The sequence below is a fragment of the Cetorhinus maximus genome, chromosome 10 (genome assembly GCF_964194155.1).
Source record: "Cetorhinus maximus chromosome 10, sCetMax3.hap1.1, whole genome shotgun sequence".
Classification (NCBI taxonomy): domain Eukaryota; kingdom Metazoa; phylum Chordata; class Chondrichthyes; order Lamniformes; family Cetorhinidae; genus Cetorhinus; species Cetorhinus maximus.
Window position 1 is genome coordinate 118,560,550 of NC_135888.1, and position 20,136 is coordinate 118,580,685.

Here is a 20,136-nt window from a genome sequence, read left to right on the forward strand (position 1 = left end):
ATATCACACACATCATGTGAAGACATCTTTTGACTGACTCAATATTTCATTTTGTTTTTTTTCTGGCAATGATCCTTCAATTTTTCCCCCAGTTTCAAATACAGACAAGCATTGTGTCAAAATAAACGGAATTTTACTGCATAAGGAACAATGAATGATCAGTTCATAGCATTTTCCAGCCTAGGATTGATTAAGAGGCAGTTGAGTTTCTAATTGCACAGCAACAATGTATTCAGGATGTCTAAACTGTGTAGATTATTAATAAAATTAAAATAAAAGTAGTTCAATAAGCTTGATAAAATCATATTTACATTGCATGCTAAAGCACAAGTAGAACATTATCACTGTACCAACCATTTTTCATTCTTTCACTCCTTTAATATAAAATCAGCTCCTATTTTCAAAAGTCTAGTGCTAACAGCAAAGAGAGATTCGTGCTAGTAGATTTGCTACAATAATCTTCCACTATAAATCAAACTGATTTATGAGCCAGCCTTTACCACGAATGCTACAAAATGGATCACAGATACCAGATTTTACAATTGCTGATCTCTATTTCATAACAGATGACATAGGATTACATAGGATATATGGCACAAAAACAGAACAACCAGTCCATGATGGCATTTATGCTCCAATTCAGTCTCCTCCCATCTTTCCTCATCTAAATCTACCTTCATAACCGTCTATTCCCTTCTTCCTCAGATGCTTGTCTAGTTTCCCTTTAAATGCATGTATACTATCAGCATCCTGGGGTTACCATTGATGAAAAACTGAACTGGACCAGCCAAACAAAACTGTGGCTACAAGAGCAGGTCAGAGGCTGGGAATTCTGCAGTGAACACTTAGGAGCATAGAACTTAGGAGCAGGAGTAGGCCATTTGGTCCATCGGGCCTGCTTTGCCATTCAATGTGATCCTCACTGATCTGGTTGTGGCCTCAGCTCCACCTTCCCATTTGCTCCCCATAACCCTTGACTCCCAGTAACTCACCTCCACAGCCCTCAAAGCTTGTTGACCATCTACAAGACACAAGTTATAACTGTGATGGAATACTTTCCACTTGCTTGGATGAGTGCAGCTCGAACAACACTCAAGAAGCATGACACCATCCAGGACAAAGCAGCCCGCTTGTTTGGCACCTCATCAGCCACCTTAAACATTCATTCCCTCCACCACTGAGGCACAGTGGCTGCAGTACATGACACCTACAAGATGCGCTGCAGCAATTCACCAATGCACCTTCGACAGTACCTTTCAAACCCGCGACCTTTACCATCTCAAAGGACAAGGGCAGCAGATGCCTGGGAGCACCACTAGCTGAAATTTCCCCTCCATACCACATACCATCTTGACTTGTAGCTATATTGCCATTACTTCATGGTCGCTGGATCAAAATCCTGAAGCTCCTCCCCTAACAGCACTGTGGGTGTACCTACACTCACGGACTGCAACGGTTCAAAAAGGCACCTTCTCAAGGGCAACTAGGTTTGGGGAATAAATGTTGGCCTGGCCAGCACTGCCCACATCCCATGAAAGAATAAAAAAAACTATTCACTTGAACCACTCCCTGTGGTACTGTCTTCCATATCCTCACCACTCTTGGGGTAAAGAAGCTGTTTTTGGAATTCCCTATTGGATTTCTTGACAACTATCTTATATTAATGGCCACTGGTAACGCTCTTCTCCACAAGAAGAATCAGTTTTTCTGTATCCACGCTATCAAAACCTTTAAAGACCTCTATTAGGTCATCCCTCAGCCTTTTTTTCAAGAGAGAAGAGACACAGCCTGTCAATTTTTTTGCGATATGTATATCCACACATTTCTGGTATCATCCTTGTAAATCTTCTCTGCACCCTCTCCTGTGCCTCTAAATCCCTTTTTATAATATAGCAACTGGAATTAATCAGGGAATTAATAATAGAAAACAAGGAAATGGTGGAAGTGTTGAACAGGTATTTTGTGTCTGTCTTCACTGTAGAAGACTTAGGGCAGCATTTTGTCGTCGGCAAGCGGGGGGCGGGGCCTGCTCGCCGACACGTAAAATGACGCACGGTGATGTCGGGCATGTGTCCCAACATCACCGCGCGTCATTTAGATTATCAGTTCGGCGGGTGCGCAGCCACCGAACTGTCAAAGACCTATTAAGGCCTGTTAGAAACTAATAAACTCAATTTAATGAGCTGTCCGTTGAACCTTAAGGTTGGCGGGCGGGTGAAGAGCCCAGGTGGCTTTCGCATTTTTCATGAAACCTCATCCACGGGATGAGGTTTCATGAACTGTTTTAAAATCTAATAAAAATTTATACATTTATTCTTTAACATGTCCCAGCTCATGTGTTAGTGTCACATGAGGGGACATGTTTAAAAGTTTAAAAATCCTCCGTGCCTCAGGGAGATCTCTGCGCTCTTTCGCATGCATGCGTGAAAGAGGGTAGGGAACCACTCAGGGAATCCACCCCACATCTGCACAGGGAGCGCACAGCGCTTCTGGGCGAGCATCACACTGGGCGGGCCTTAATTGTTCTGCCCACGTTAAATGGCGGCGCGGCCCCGATCAAGGGCGTCCATCGGGTTCGCGCCTGCCCACCCCCGCACAACCCCCCTGACGGGGCGAAATTTCTGGCCTTAGAAAACTTCCCAAAGATGCTTGAAAATCAAAAGGTAAAAGGGAGGGAGGGACTCAAAACAATTACGATCACCAGCAAAAAAGTACTGGGAAAACTATTAGGCCTAAAGGCTGACAAGTCCCTAGCACCTGATGACCTGCATCCGAGGATCTTGAAAGAAGTGACTACAGAGATAGTAGAGGAATTGGTTATAATCTTCCAAAATTCCTTAGATTCTGGAAAGGTCAAAGCAGATTGGAAAATAGCAAACATAACATCTTTATTCAAAAAAGGAGGGAGAGAGAAAGCAGCAAACTATAGGACAGTTAGCCTAATATCTGTCAGAGGGAAATTGCTAGAATCCATTGTCAAGCAGGTTATAGCAGGATACTTAGAACATCATAATAGGATCAGGCAGGGTCAATATGGTTTTAGGAAAGGGAAATTGTGTTTAACTAATTTTAGCGTTCTTTGAGCAAGTAACTAGCAAGATGGAAAAAGGGGAACCTGGAGAAATGGTGTACTTGGATTTCCAAAAGGAATTTGATAAGGTGCCATATCAAAGGTTATTACACAAAATAAGAGCTTATGGTGTAGGGGGTAACATATTAGCATGGATAAAGGGTTGGTTAGCTAACAAGAAGCAGAGGGCTGGGATAAATGGGTCTTTTTTGGGTTGGCAAGCTGCAACTAGTGCAGTGCCACAGGGATCAGTCCTGGGGCCTCAACTATTTACAATCTATATCAATGGCTTGGATGAAAGGACCAAATGTATGGTAGCTAAATTTGTCAGTGACACCAATATAGGTGGGAAAGCAAGTTGTCGAGGAGGTAAAGAGTCTACAAAGGGATATAGATAGGTTAAGTGAGTGGGTAAAAATTTGGCAGATGGTGTATAATGCAGGAAAATGTGAACTTGTCCACTTTGGCAGGATGTATAGAAAAGCAGTATACTATTTAAACGGTGAGAGATTGCAGAACTCAGTGGTACAGAGGAATCTGGGTGTCTTAGTGCATGAATCACAAAAGTAAGCATGCAGCTACAGCAAATGATTAGGAAGGCAAATGGAATATTGGTGTTTGTTGCAAGGGGAATGGAATATAAAATTAGGGAAGTTTTACTACAACTGTACAGGGCCTTGGTGCCAACATGCTCCACGCCGGCCTGCCCCGCAGCTATAAAGCACTGGGGGGGCGCAAGTGGACTTCTGCCCCTCATTGGAAGGCGTCAGGAAGGCGTTAGTGGTCACTGCCAGCACTGCAAAATGAAAGGAAGATCAAGGCCCATGGATCTCTGCAGCAGTTAAGTCCAGGGTCTTGGGGTGGGAGGGTTTGGGTGGGTTAGGGAGAGGGGCTGAAAGTGGGATGAGGAGGAGGAGGGTTTAAGGCAGTGAGCAGGTAGGAGGGAAGAGAAGGTTCGACTTAAATGGGGGACTGCCCCGCGATTGGCAAAGGGCAGCCCCCCAAAGAGCAACCCCCTCCTCCTCCTGCCCTTTAAACATTTGTTAAAATATTGGGCTTCCCGCTCCCACCCTGCTGCCCCCGCCAAATGTTTTATGGTGTGAGCAACATGCTATCAGGGTCAATTGGCTTGATAACAAGCCTAATTGACTCTTCATTATTCATTTAAATGCGGCAGGAGGGCTGCCGATTTCAGTGGCCTCCTGGCACCCATATCATGGGGGTGAGCTCAGGGATAGGTGGGAAGGCGCCCACCCGAATTTATTCAGCCCCACATCGGTACTGCATACAGTTTTGGTCTCCATATTTGAAAAAGGATGTAATTGCATTAGAAACAGTTCAGAGAAGGCTCACTCAACTCATTCTTGGGATGAAGGGCTTACCTTATTAAGAAACAGTTGAACAGGCTGGGCCTATACACATTGGAGTTTAGAAGAATGAGGGGTGATCTTATTAAAACATATAGGGGAGAATTTTACACTTGGCCCATTCTGCGTGATGCACACCTGGAAGCACTGTGCGGGCAGGGGGAGCAGGCTGAGTTGGGGCCTGCGCTCTTTTGTGCATGCACAGAGCTGCCTCAGGGAAATTATTTTTAAAAATTTAAATAAAGGAAGAAAAATTTTTTTCAAGATATGTCCCCTCATGTGACAGTGTCACATGAGCTGGGACATGTCTATGAATTTTAACGAAAACATTTATTTGAATTATAAATCATTCATGAAACCTCATCCCGCCCATGGATGAGGTTTCATATAAATGTGAAGGCCGCCTGGGCTCTTCGCTTGCCCGCCAACCTTAAGGTTGGATGGGCAGCTATGTTAAGTGATTTAATTAGTTTTTAAATGGCCTTAATAGGCCTTTGACAGTTCGGCTGGTGTGCAGCCGACACCAGTGCACGCCTGCCGAACTGAAAATCGGAATGACACGCAGTGATATCGGGACGCATGCCCGATGTCACCACGTGTTATTTTATGCATCGGTGAGCGGGGCCTGCCCCCGCTCGCCAGCCCGAAGATTCTGGCCATAAGATCCTGAGGGGACTTGATAGGGTGGATACTAGGATGATATTTTCTCTTGTGGATGAGACTAGAACTGGGGGACACAATTTAAGAACAAGATGGGGATGAACAGAATTTTTTTTCTCTGAGACTTTTTAGTCTGTGGAATTCTCTTCCCCAGAAAACAGTGGAGGCTTGGTAATTGAGTTTATTTGAGGCTGCTTTAGCTAGATTTTTAATGGACAAGAGAGCAAAGGGTTATGGGGGACAGACAAGAAAGTGGAGTTGTGACCACAATCAGATCAACCATGATCTTATTGAATGGCAGAACAGGCTCGAAGGACCAAATGGCCTACTCCTGCTCCTAAGTCCTATGTTCATAGAATTGCACACAGTACTCTAAGTGTGGTCCGACCAACATTTAATACAGGTTTAGCATAACTTACCTACTTTTAAATTACAACCCTCTTGAAATAAAGCCTAGTGCTTGTTTTTTTATGACCTGTTGACTTGCAGCACAACTTTTAGTGATTGATATATTTGTAACTAATCATCAAAACTGCAATTATGCATTTTTACCAAACGTACACCTTGCTAGTGCAGATCACAGGCTTTTTAAAAAATAAACTAGATTGTTTACCTTGAACTAGGGTATAAGATGCATCTGCTGAAGAAAGGTTAGTGGTGACAGTAACATCATCTTCTCGGTTCGAAGTTTCAATGTCAATATTGATTGACTTCTCCATTTCCCGATGCAAACTTGTCACTACACCAGTGGGGCGCGTCAAATTTGTCAGTCGTCCTTCACTGTCATAACTAAGTGCAAATAAATGATATCAGGTCAACCTATATCTTGTTTATAGAACCCAACAATTGGATACAGAGAGAATCAAACGTGTGGGAGTGAGTTACATAGAGAACCAGTGAACACTTGCGACTGAGGGGCACAAGAACAGTGGATTTTTAGGGTTGAAGATGTTTGATTTTGAACTTTACAGTGAATAATGGATACGAAGAATTGAGTTATACAGAGAAAAATAATGTTTCTTTTAAAATCATCTCACAGGGAATACTGAAGCTTCTTGATATCATTTATAGTATGTGCATCAAGTAATTTTTTTGTACAATAATGATGTTTTGAGTACTTCTGCTGGCGTTGAGCTATGTGCCATAGGGGTTATTATATTTGCGGTAATCGTACTGCAATTGTCAGGCCTACATGCATGCTGGTTTGATAATAGTTTTGTGATACATGACTTCTAATATTTCCCTGTTATGCCAGCTAGTTAATTGCTGAAACATTCTGCATCGCATATGCATTACAATATAACTGTCAAAGGTTTCCTTGCAAGTAAGTAGCTGGTGACCTTCCTCACTGACTTTCATCCACACAGCCCATTAGCAACAACCCAGATTGATTTAAAAAAAAAATTATCAATGCACCATTGTATTAGATTTCTCATATCTACAATACAGTAATATTCAGATATCACATTATTTTGTGAACATGATAAAGTGCTAACAGATTTACTACAAATAAAGAATAGAGGATGTCTTTGCAAACTGATTTATGAAGCCCCATTATACATAGCAATTGGGGAAGTCTTACTTATGTTTTTTCAAATATAAATGTAACTTTTTAAACAAATCTTGAGGGGAAAAACTTAATTTTCAAACAAAAGCGTTATTTAAATACGTGACACAAATGTCACCTTTCTTTTAAAACATAAGTGATCAAATTTTAGGTCACTCCAATTAATCACCAGATGCTGTAGCTTTACTGTAATATTCATTACTTTAGCTTTACCGACATCACTTAGGATGTCACCCGAATTTGACTACCTGCATTTATTTGCATACTAATCATTGCATTAATTAAAGTAGGTGAGGTTACAAATTAGAAGAAATGTGGCCTAGAATTTCTGCTGCTTTCTTACATTAAGGAAAATGGAACACTTTGTCCGCCTTTCTCTCAGTAGTTTCTGCAAGTCTACCATGAGATATGAGGGACCCTGAGAGTAATATTTTCCAATTGGCAATCGTGTACAACAGTCACATACTTCACACTTCAGTAAGAATAGGTAATCAATAAGTAAATAAATCTTACTCAAAGAAAGTGGTCCAACCAATGTCATCTGTTTTAGTTGCCAGGAGGCCACTATTCCCGTTGTACGTCAGCACAACCAGCTCCTGGTTCTGCAGTAATACCGTCTTTAGTTTTCCATTAGCATCAATGGTCAGAGAACACACCTGGTTGTCTGACAGTAAGTGCCGTGGCACCCCATTGCCATCCCTTCGGATCCTTAAAGTGTTTCCATTGTTGTCAGTCACTTCCACAATGTCATTATCCGGGCTGTAGGAGAAATTGTATATGTAGTCGCCGGTGACCAGGCTCATTGTGTACTGATGTAACCCATTTGAATTGAAAACATATAGTTCCTGCTCAGCTGCTGAAGCAACCTCGTAGAAGCTCATCGAGTTCATTTGTGGCTTGTTTCGATTAACTGCTCGGATGCGGATGTTCCCCAGGTCTGCGATAAAAATGGTACCATCCGGTGAGACCGCCAATGAAGATGGAGAATTCAATTTAGCATCTGTGGCATAACCATCATCCCCTGAGAAGCAGTCACAGTTGACATCGTTCTTACAGTCACAGTCCGATGCCATCCCCGCCAGCAGGGAGATTTCCCCATTGGTTGTCACTTGTCTTACACGATTTATCTTCTTCTCGTCGGTTTCTGCAATGTAAAGTATGCCAGTATGGGAGACAGCAATGGCACTGGCAGACTCCAGTGCAGAGTGAATGGCCAGCTTGCTGAGCGAATAATCTATGCCAGGAACCTGACAGTGCATGGGTCGGCCAGCTATAATGCTGACCTGGTGATTCTCAGTTATCCGCAGAATGACATTATTCTCCAGGACATAAAGAGAATTATCCATTGGATTGATGGCAAGATCCGTTGGCCATTCTAATCGTACCTAAGTAGAGGAAAATGGGAATTTGCAGCATTGAATCTGGTAGTTTAAGCAAAAAAGCTAAATTACTATGAAAAGGCATTATATGGCTTACATGGCTTTTAAGATAGTTTTTCTTTTTTTGAATGCATACTGCAGTTAGGTAGATGTTTGACATTATCAAGGTATTTCAATTTCAATAGAAGTCGAACTGTCGTCTTCAATGGCTCAGTAAATGCCACACTCTTGCTTCTGACTAAATCTTTTTCTGATGCAATGCCCGTTGTTGGTAACTCTCCTTTTGAGACAAGAACTATATAAGTTTTGTCTCCCTAACAGGTAGGCCTCCACTTATACCATAACACAAGCCTTGTTTGCAATTTCTTCTCATTCTCACAGGCTCTGAGAACGCACAACCTCTGAGGTAATGCAGATTGCTTATAGATTCCTCCATAATAGAAATCAAACTCTGCTACATCAATTTCCCTAACTTATATCACAGCTTTACTGTAACACCCCATTCCACCATGTGCTCTGATAAAACGCATATTGCTTATTCCCTCTTGTACTGAACACAACAAAACAACTTTTTTCTAGACCACACCTTTGCATATGCCCTAAAGCACTGTAGATATCTGCAGTTTTATTATTTTTTTTGCTGAAAATTTTGCAAGTTTAATTTTAAATACAGCCAGTGATAATTGCCTCCAATTTTAGATGAGCTATTGCATGAGCTCAGACAGAGTGGCCACCTTGACTGCCAATTGTAAAATAAGATACATCCAAAGAATTGCAAGATGTTAATGCATTTCAGCTTGGTGACACTCTACCTAACTAAAGTATTAAATTAAGGATTGCCAGGTCAATTTAACAAATCCTATGGAAGACAGATATTGCCTTTTCTATAAGATTTTACCTGGCTTACATCCATGCTGGAATCACAGCTCAGAGGACGAATTGCTGTTAAGTCATTGGAACCGAGCAATGTAGAAATGATTCCATTTTGGTCGACTTTCCTAATCATGGTTGCATCGACAAAATACATCAGTCCATTCTTATCCACTGCTATCCCTGGGAACAGCACAAGAATAGTTAGGGTCATTGAGGTAAACTCTTATGATGGGATAGAATATTGCCCTTTCATGGATTCGAGCTCAAATTCGGCTCAAAATGTCCTTGTAGATTTATTCATTGTTAATCCTTTTGCTGGGAGGCATTAATCCACAGCACAAAACTGCTCACAAAAAGGGATCAATTCACAATAAGCTGGGAGTTTTACTCAAAGTTGCCACAAGGATGGTTGATGTGTGAAATTTCATAGTGGTGCTGCAGATGGTGATATTTTGAGGCAACTGTTGACATGTTGGTGGGGTGGTGTAGAGAGAATTTTATCCTGCTATTGACCATGTATCAGTTGGGAGTCCTCATTGGATGCAAACAAGAAAAAATTGTGGGAAATTTTCAGCTCTCCAGGATTGACTTTCCTCACCTTGATCGGCACAAAATAAAAAAAAATTGGAAACATTACTGAATCTAAAATTACCAGGTGTCTGAAAAATAATGATAATGAATTATCCAATAAGTTCCATGGGGGTGGAGGATATGAGTTTGAGAGCTAACTAAAGCAAGGGCACAATGCTTTAATTACTTTAAGATGTCCTATAGTTCAGTGCAACTTGACAGGTCATTCCCTCTTGATATTTATATATGGTTGAAGATAAGCCTTTATTTTCTTCTTTTTCTAAATACCTATGACTATGTATTTGGAACTGGCAGACTTGTCCTGCTCTTGGACATTGTTTGTAAAAGCATCCACCAAGAATTACTGATTGCCAGCCAACTAATGAAATCTTATACTTTTCCCAAACCATTTATCATTTAGGGTTAATACTTCTACATAATACAATACACATTAGGTTTACCAAAGTGGTTCCTCATAACAAACGTGTGTTGTACACATGTATGTGTTCCGTAATTATCTGAAAATATGTTTCAATCCTCAAACCCATATTTTACTCACTTATCTATAATAATACCAGACAATTCTCAAAGGTGAAATATGGTCAGACCTCATGATTACAAAATTACAAACTGGCTGGATCATTCTTTTGGAAACTCATTTTACTTAAAAATGCTTGAGTCACTGATTTTTTTAAATGATTCTCAAGTTGGAAGCAGGCTTGTAGGAAGTGAATTGGTTTTGACAAAATTATTCAAAGAGATCATAGCTTATCTGTGAACTATTTCTTTACAAATCTGGATTTCTCGACAAACCTTAAGCTTGGCAATCTTGAACTGCCTGAATAAGGATTATTTCTTAATTTTTCAGCAACGTATATTAAAAAAGCACCTGGAAGTTATTGAGGCATATCATCAGAAATCAGGGGAGGTAAATTGGATTGCGGTTGAAATTGGGGGTGCTGATTGCGATGCATGATTAACCCCCATTCATTCAAAATGATGCAGGCCCAATACATACTTTGTGCTAATCATAATGTTTGTGACATGCAGCCCAGCATTGTATGTGCTGTTGAGTGACTGCTTACCTCAGCAGGGAATCCAAGTTCATATGATACTGGCACCACTCCTGCATTACTTAAAAGTCAGAATGCACTTCTGTAAAACATTTTGCGTATCTATAGCTCATGATAAAAACTGCTTAAATTTTCAGATTAGTTTATGTCCTGCAAGTTATTCCATGTATGCAACGTTCAAGATATAAACTATCTGAACACTACTGTAACTCACTTCCATGTATTTCTTACAACTCTGTGTGAAAATTGCTTGCATTCTTTGTAATTGATTTTCTTAAATTTTTTTCACTTCATAACCTGTGTGATATGGTATGTACGTGCAATAAACTTTGCACGATCCATATGTGGCCCTATGTTAATTATTCATCTCCAGCTAAATGAAATTCGTGCAGGCAGTGCCATGCTTAGATCAACAGTTGACAGCTTTAGCAGGGATCTATTATGATGCAGGGTCTTATAATCCATTTTCTAACTAAAGTCCTCTTAGTCAGCCATGTTTCATATATAGTCCTGCTTCAAAAGCAGATACTTGGGTTGAAACACCTTTCATCATTTCACACAGATGAAAAACAAAAAAATGCCTGCTTTAGGTTGTGGGCTAGCAGTTTTATCTTTCAGTATGAAATTGGTGGCCTTTTTCATAGATGGTCCTGTTTAACCACTGAATGCACTGCTGTTCAATGTTACTGGTGGACATGCTAACTTGCAGTTAAGAAACGTGTACATCATGCAGTGTCAAACAGAACAGCACTGTGGGTGTACCTACACCACCAGGACTGCAGCAGTTCAAGAAGGCCACCTTCTCAAGGGCAATAAGGGATGGGCAATAGATGCTGACCTACCCAGCCGACACCCACATCCTGCGAAAGAACATAAAATATAAAGAAAGTAAGCACGCAGACACTGAGGAAGATAATTTTTAAAGACAATACCTCTTGGGCTCATCAGCGTAGCTTCAACTGCCTTCCCTCCATCACCGCATCTGGCTTCATCAAATGGCAGGCACTGCTCTCCAGTCCCTGCTACCACCTCCGAATTGGCAGCAAGGTCTCTTGCTCCATTGAGAGACTTGATGCGGATGATCTGACGACTGTTTGTATCCGAGACGTAAAGTGCCCCTGTGACAGGATCAACTGCCATGAAGTACTTATGGGCGGGGTTGTTGCTTTAAAATGAAAGAAAAGCACAAATTTGGTTGTCAAAAGGTTGTCATTGCTGTAACATTTTTTGAAAAACTATATGGTAGTATGTTTAATGCCATTATAACTCATCCTAAGCTGCTCCAACAACATTCCTTAAACACATCAGAACAATAACCTTTACTATGCAACCTGACATTTCCATTTCCCATTTCAGTCACCTTTGTGGCTTCTTTGAGCCACACTGACAATTCACAACCAAAATCATGTTAGTTCTATTTGTTCTATAGACTTGTACCTGTGAGTAGCTGGATTGACATTGACCACAACTATCTTCACTTAGGACTTACACCTGTCCAAGATCTTCACATCAATTTGGGCTTCATAGACATTGAGTGATAGTGTTCTAAGGTTGTACCACTTAATATCCTAACAAAACACTTAATAACTTTATCAACGTAAAGGACATAAGAGGCATAAAAAACTATGTGGTAATTTAGCTGGTAATTCAGATGAAATGATAAATACATAACATAATAATTTTCATTGCTAATACATGAACTGGCCTATGAAAATCAAATAACGGATTTGAAGGTCCAGGGCCTTCCTAGTTGTTTCATTAGGATATGAGTTTCTCAACAGAATGTCAACACACCTTTAAATGAGGCTGAAATGGATCGAAATGCCAATGAGAAGCAAACTATATTTGGAACTTAGGTCTGAAATTTTGCTTTGCACACTTTCAGATTATCAAAGTTCTAATTTGAAGTCCACAGCTAAGTCTTTAAAATGGAAAGCCAGCAGATATTAATACAACAGCTTTGCCTTGCAACAGTTTTTGATAAATCCCACTTTCCCCATTAACAGATTCTGAAATGTCTGGTACTCCTTATGATTATGAATTTTATACCCTAAATTCTTCATCATATCAGTCTCCGATATAAGCTAGAGCTCTTATTCTAACATTTCAAACTGAACACCTTCAGTTCCCATGTCACTCATCTTTATTAGTTTTTCATTAATCTCACAGAGGTTTTGTTGCCTCCACAATAAAAATGTTGAAAACTGGCTGTAAAAATATAAACAATGTATCATGATAAAGAATACCTCAATTTTGCTGACCATCTGAGCTTTACTCAAGGAGCTCAATGGAAAGACTTGCCTTATAACTCAATCCCTTACATATTTGGTATCCCAGCTGATTTATTGAAGGACATAAGTGCTTTTCTAATAAAACCCCAAACTATAAACCTATGTGCACAAAAACTTAATTTCACAAGAGCATATGCCATTTATAAAAATTAGATTTAAAAGATTAAACAATATGAATTCAATAAAGTACTACAAAGGCAGTCAATTTACACACATCATCAAGGAGCTAGTAGCTTCATGGTATATACTATCAATGTTACGTACTGCTAATAGTAAATTCATTACCCTAGATGACATCTCCATGTATTTCTTTTTAAAAAGGATCACATTTTAACATTTATGTTTCCACAGTTCCTCCTTGTAACCCCAGAAATTTTCCTCTTTTTTTTTCTTCACCAGTTTATCTTCCTTCATCCTTTACATCTCCAAAATTAACTGAAGTGTTGCTGGAGTGGGATTCACAGATAACAATCATCCTCTCTGGTGCCTTGCTCAAGCGACCATTATTCTGGAGTATTTCTGAAATTATTGTGAGTGTCAGCAGTCTATTTAATCACAAGTCAAAACTGAGTAAGCACCCACTGTCCATATTTGCCTTGGAGGGATTGTAGGATAATGATTGGGAACAGGAAATTGCCTGGTTTTTCACTCTAATCTAGGGACATTTGCAGCAAATTGTAGCTCTCCTGCTAGTGCTGCCAGAGTTGAGAGCATCCAGCTCAATAGTAACAGGAGATGTTGCTGGTCAGCATTGCTCAGCTACTCGTTGCTTAAAACTGGTGAACTAGAGAGGCAACCAGTCTTTGATTTTGTTAAATGAAAATTGGAACATACATTCTGGGGATCTCACTGGTAGTCCTCATTCATGGTACCAGAGAATCTAACTGTTTTACGGTCTAATCCCATCTTGGACCAGTATTTAGGAACACATGACAGACAATGTTAAATTAGGTAGATGGGCAGTTTAAATCAACAGACTTACCAGCCGAAGTCCTACTCTAATCCTACTAGTCATGATTTTTGTTTGAACTAATGAGAGGCACGCCTGCCAAGAACCAGAAGGGAATTGAGGGGGTGGGGACATCAGGTGACAATGGAGAAGGGGATCCTTCTATAAAAATGCAAATAAAACTCTAAAGAGGTTATCAGGGCCAGATTGCTATTTTAACCAGAGGCTTGCATGGCAAGCCATTGTTGCGGTTGGATCAACAGAGCAACGTTTATGAGGCTTGTAACAACCTGTAACGTGTGCTTGTAGTAGGGCTTATCATGGATGGTAAATAGTTACACTTTACAAAATTATTATTTTCCAATCCCAATAATAAGAAATTTAGGAATATGAGGAGCAACTGGGAAAGGGAGATGGAATACATGACTTAAGTGGAGAAAAAAACACTAGGAGAGACTGGATTAGCCAAATGGCCTGTTCTGTGTTGTAACATTCTACAATTCTAAATGTATTCAAGTATTGAAAATTTAGTGGAACACAAGGTGGAATGGGGAGAAAAAGACATCTGGCACAGCTAATTATGAATGCAGCTCATGCTCCTCTTAACACAGGAAAAAGAACAACCTTGTGTTTATGTAATGCTCTTCAGTTCAAAGAAAGGCAGAACTTGGTACTACATATTTCTGTACAAAAGTTTTCAGGGAAGATAGGAAAGGAAGAGGGGGTGGCAGCATTGATTAAGGAGAATTACAGTGTAGGAGAGAGAGGATGTCCCGAAGGGATTAAGAATGGAATCTATTTGGTTAGTGCTAAGTACCATTATATTGCAGAGTATATTCTATAGGTCACCGGCTAGTGGGAAAAACATAGAGGAACAAATTTGCAAGGAAATTACAGAGGCGCAAGAATTATAGAGTAGTTATAATGGGCTCTTTATTATTCTAATATTGATTGGAATAGTAATAGTGTAAAGAGCAGGGATGGGCAAGACTTTCTAGAGTGTGTTCAGGCGAATTTTCTATAGCAGTATATTTCCAGTCCATTGAGGAAGAACCAGGAATCTGGTTCTGGGGAATGTGGTGAGTCAAGTAGATCAAGTGTCAGTACATTTAGGGGACAACGATTGTAGTATCATAAAGTTTAGGTTAGCTACAGAAAAGGACAAGCAGCAATCCAGAGTAAGAATAATTGGGGGAGGGCCAAATGGGTGAGAACAGATCTGGCCAGATAAATTTGAATCAAACTTTGGCAGGCAAACTGTAACGCAACAATGGGATGCCTTGAAAGAGGAGTTGTTCAGGTACAGTCAAGGTACGTTCCCATGAGGGGCAAAAATAAGGCAGACAAATTCAGAGCTCCCAGGATGATAAAAGTGATTGACAATAAGATGAAGCGGAAAATGGACGCATATGCCAGATGTCAGGTGGATAGCACAATTGAGAACCAGGATCAGTGTAGAAGATTCAAAGGGGAAATGAAAAACCAAACCAGAGAAACAAAGACATAGTATGAGAAGGGACTGGCAGCTAACATAAAAGGAAATCCAAACTCTTCAATGGGCGTATAATTAGTAAATGGTGGTGAAAGGAGGAGTGGGGTTGATTATAGACTTAAAAATGGATTTACGCATGGAGGCGCGGGCATGGCTGTGGCATTAAATGAGTACTTTGCATCTGTCTTTACCAAGAAAGAAGATGTTGCCCAAGTTATATGAAAAAAAAGGTAGGTGAGGCATTTGTCAGGCTAAAAATTGATAAAGAGGAGGTATTAGATGAGTTAGCTATACTTAAAAGATAAGTTAACAGGACTGAGTGAGATACATGCAAAGATACTGAGGAAAGGGTGGTAATTGCGGAGGTACATGCCATAATTTTCCAAACCTCCTTAGATAGAGGTGGTGATAGAGGACTGGGAATTGCAAATATTACACACCCTTATTCAAAAAAGGGTGTAAGGATAAACACATTACAAGCTAGTAAATTCAACTTTAGGGGTGGGGAGGCTTTTAGGAATGATATTTGGAGGCAAAATTAACAGTTGCTCAGGCAAATGTGGATTAAAGAAACGATTTGTTAAGGACAAATCATGGTTAACTAACTTGCTTGAGTTTTTTGATGAGGTAGCAGAAAGAGTGGATTCAGGTAATGTAGTTGATGTGGTATACATGGACTTCCAAAAGGCATTTGATAAAGTGCAACATAACTGGCTTATGAGCAAAGTTAGGGCTCATGGAATAAAAGGGACAATAGCAGCCTGGCTACAACCTTGGCTGAGTGACAGGGAACAGAGTGTAGTGATGAATGGTTGTTTTATGGACTGGAACGAGGTTTATAGTGGAGTTGCCCAGGGATTGGTGTTAGGACCTCCTCCTTTCTTGATATATCTGAATGATCTGGACTTGGGTGTGCAGCACACAATTTCAAAATTTGCGGATGACTCAAAACTTGGAAGTGTTGTGAACTGTGAGGAGGATAGTGTTAAATTTAAAAAGGACATAAACAGGGTGGTGGAATGGGTGGACAATTGTAATTTAATGTAGAGAAGTGTGAAATGATTTATTTCGGTAGGAAAAGCAAGAAGAGGCAATATAAAACAATTCTAAAGAGGGTGCAGTACCAGAAGGACCTGGGGGTCATTACCTGGGGAGTACTACTTAAACGGAGAATGACTGCAGAATTCCAAGGTGCAGAGGGATCTAGGTGTTCTCGTGCATGAGTCACAAAAAGTTAGTATGCAGATACAGCAAGTAATTAAGAAGACTAATAGAATACTATCCGTTATTATGAGGGGAATCGAACATAAAAATAAGGATGTTATGCTTCAGTTATACAGAGTATTGGTGTGACCGCATCTCGAATACTACGTGCAGTTTTGGTCTCCTTATTTAAGGAAAGATGTAAATGCGTTGGAGGCAGTTCAGATGAGGTTTACTAGATTGATACCTCGAATGAGCTATCTTATGAGGATAGGTGGGCAGGCTGAGCTTGTTTTCACTGGACTTTAGAAGAGTGAGGGGTGATTTGATTGAAGTATACACGACAATGATGACGACGACGATAAGATCCTGAATGGTCTTGACAAGGTAAATGTGGAAGGATGTTTCCTTTAGTGGGTGAGTCCAGAACCGGGGGACACCTGTTTTAAAATTTAAAAACCAGACTTTCTCGATTCCTAATTAGGTTCAGCAAATGTCTTTGTTCATTCACTCTCCACAGCACGTCATCATTTGTTACCTTTTCTGTCCAGCTGATCCTTTCCATTCTCCTCCAAATCCACATTTCAAAGCTATTTAGCAAGCTGGTCTCTGCTTTCCATAAGGTCCAGGTCTCGCATCCTATTTTTTATTCATTCACAGGATGTGGGCTTCACTGGCTGAGCATTTATTGCCCATCCCTAGTTGCCCTTGAGAAGGTGGTGGTGAGCTGCCTTCTTGAACCGCTGCAGTCCATGTGGTATATGTACACCCACAGTGCTGTTAGGAAGGGAGTTCCAGAATTTTGACCCAGCGACAGTGAAGGAACGGCAATATATTTCCTAGTCAGGATGGTGAGTAGCTTGGTGGGGAACTTCCAGATGGTGGTGTTCCCATCTATCTGCTGTCTTGTCCTTCTAGATAGTAATGGTTGTAGGTTTAGAAGGTGCTGTCTAAGGAGCCTTGGTGAATTCCTGAAGTGCATTTTGTAGATAGTATCAGTTGTGGAGGGAGTGAACATTTGTGGATGTGATGCCAATCAAGTGGGCTGCTCTGTCTTAGATGGTGTCAAGCTTCTTGAGTGTTGTGGGAGCTGCACTCATCCAGGAAAGTGGGGAGTATTCCATCACACTCCCGACTTGTGCCTTATAGATGGTGGATAGGATTTGGGGAATCAGGAGATGAGTTACTGATCGCAGGATTTCTAGCCTCTGACCTGCTCTTGTAGGCACAGTATTTATATGGCCAGTCTACTTCAGTTTCTGGTCAATGGTAACCCCCAGGATGTTGATTTTTAAAAATTCAATCACGCGATGTGGCTTCGCTGGCTGGGCCAGCATTTATTGATCACCCCGAGTTGCCCTTGAGAAGATGGTGATGAGCTGCCTTCTTGAACCGCTGCAGTACATGTGGTGTAGGTACACCCATAGTGCTGTTATGAAGGGATAGTGGGGGATTCAGAGATGGTAATGCTATTGAACATCAAGGGGCGATGGTTAGATTCTCTCTTGTTGGAAATGGTCATTGGCCGGCACCTGTGTGGCGCGAATGTTGCTTGCCACTTGTCAGCCTAATGCTGGATATTGTTCACGTCTTGCTGCGTTTGGACATGGACTGTTTCAGTATCTGAGAAGATGCTAATGGTGCTGAACATTGTGCAATCATCAGTGAACATCCCCACTTCTAACCTTATGATGGAAGGAAGGTCATTGATGAAGAAGCTGAAGATGGTTCAGCCTTGGACACTATCCTGAGGAACTCCTGCAGTGATGTCCTGGAGCTGAGATGATTGACCTCCAACAACCACAACCATCTTCCTTTGTACTAGGTATGACTCCACCCAATGGAGAGCTTTCCCCATGATTCCCATTGACTCGTTTTGCTAGGGCTCCTTGATGCTACACTCGGTCAAATGCAGCCTTGATGTCAAGGGCAGTCACTCTCACCTCACCTCACCTCTGGAGTTCAACTCTTTTGCCCATGTTTGAACCCCCAAGGCTGTAATGACGTCAGGAGCTGAGTGGCCCTGGCAGAACCCAAACTGGGTGTCAGTGAGCAGGTTATTGCTAAGCAAGTGCTGCTTGATAGCACTATTGATGACCCTTTCCATTACTTTACTGATGATCAAGAGTAGATTAATACGGAGGTAATTGGCCAGTTTGGATTTGTCCTGCTTTTTTAGTACAGGACATACCTTGGCAATTTTCCACATAGCCGGGTAGCTGTACTGGAACAGCTTGGCTAGGGGCGCAGAAAGTTCTGGAGCACAAGTCTTCAGTACTATTGCTGGAATATTGTCAGGGCCCATAGCCTTTGCACTATCCCGTGCCTTGAGCCATTTCTTGATATCATGTGGAGTGACTCGAATTGGCTGAAGACTGGCATCTGTGATACTGGGGACTTCTGGAGGAGGCCAAGATAGATCATCCATTCGGCACTACTATCTGAAGATTGTAGCAAATGCTTCAGCCTTATCTTTTGCACTGGAAAAACTCAGCAGGTCTGGCAGCATTGGCGGAGAAGAAAAGAGTTGATGTTTCGAGTCCTCATAACCCTTCAACAGAACTGAGTAATATTACCAATATTACTCAGTTCTGTTGAAGGGTCATGAGGACTCAAAACGTCAACTCTTTTCTTCTCTGCCGATGCTGCCAGACCTGCTGAGTTTTTCCAGGTAATTCTGTTTTTGTTTTGGATTTCCAGCATCCGCAGTAGTTTTTTGTTTTTATCTTTTGCACTGATGTGCTGGGCTCCCCCATCATTGAGGATGGGGATATTTGTGGAGCCTCCTCCTCCAGCGAGTTGTTTACTTGTCCACCACCATTCATGACTGGATGTGGCAGGACTGCAGAGTTAGGTCTGATCCATTGGTTGTAAAATCACTTAGCTCTGTCTATCACTTGCTGTTTATGCTGTTTGGCATGCAAGTATTCCTGTGTTGTAGCTTCAACAGGTTGACATCTCATTTTTAGGTATGCCTGGTGCTGTTCCTGGCATGCCCTTCTGCACTCTTCATTGAACCAGGGTTGATCCTCTGGCTTGATGGTAATGGTGGAATGGGGGATATGCTGGGACATGAGGTTACAGATTGGGTTCAAGTACAATTCTGCTGCTGCTGATGGCCCACAGTGCCTCATGGATGCCCAGTCTTGAGATGCTGGATCTGCCCGAAATCTATCCCATTTAGCACGGTAGTAGTGCCACACAACACGATGGAGGGTATCCTCAATGTGAAGGCGGGACTTCGCCTCCACAATGACTGTGTGGTGGTCACTCCTACCGATACTGTCATGGACAGATGCACCTGCGGCAGGCAGGTTGATGAGAATGAGGTCAAATATGTTCTTCCCTCTTGTTGGTTCCCTCACCACCTGCCACAGACCCAGTCTAGCAGTTATGTCCTTTGGGACTCGGCCAGCTCAGTCAGTAGTGGTGCTACCGAGCCACTCTTGGTGATGGACGTTGAAGTCCCCCACCCAGAATACATTCTGTGCCCTTGCCACCCTCAGTGTTTCCTCCAAGTGGTGTTCAACATGGAGGAGCACTGGTTCATCAGCTGAGGGAGGGTGGTATGTGGCAATCAACAGGAGGTTTCCTTGCCCATGTTTGACCTGATGCCATGAGACTTCAAGGGATCCGGAGTCG

The 20,136-nt window shown here is 41.5% G+C and overlaps 1 protein-coding gene across 5 annotated transcripts in view; it reads right to left on the reverse strand.

The window, feature by feature from the left end:
• The window catches only part of LOC144685974 (teneurin-2-like), a 555,228-nt gene that overhangs the window by 13,199 nt on the left and 521,893 nt on the right, over positions 1-20,136 (reverse strand). For 4 of the 5 annotated variants that reach the window (XM_078551059.1, XM_078551058.1, XM_078551057.1 and 1 more), the window contains 4 exons: positions 11,492-11,724; positions 8,942-9,096; positions 7,178-8,049; positions 5,711-5,886 (listed from right to left, as the gene is read on the reverse strand). In XM_078551059.1, coding sequence (XP_078407185.1) covers positions 5,711-5,886; positions 7,178-8,049; positions 8,942-9,096; positions 11,492-11,724 — 1,436 coding nt within the window. The remainder of the gene's footprint in view (positions 1-5,710; positions 5,887-7,177; positions 8,050-8,941; positions 9,097-11,491; positions 11,725-20,136) is intronic. The other variant, XM_078551055.1, reaches the window with a different exon arrangement.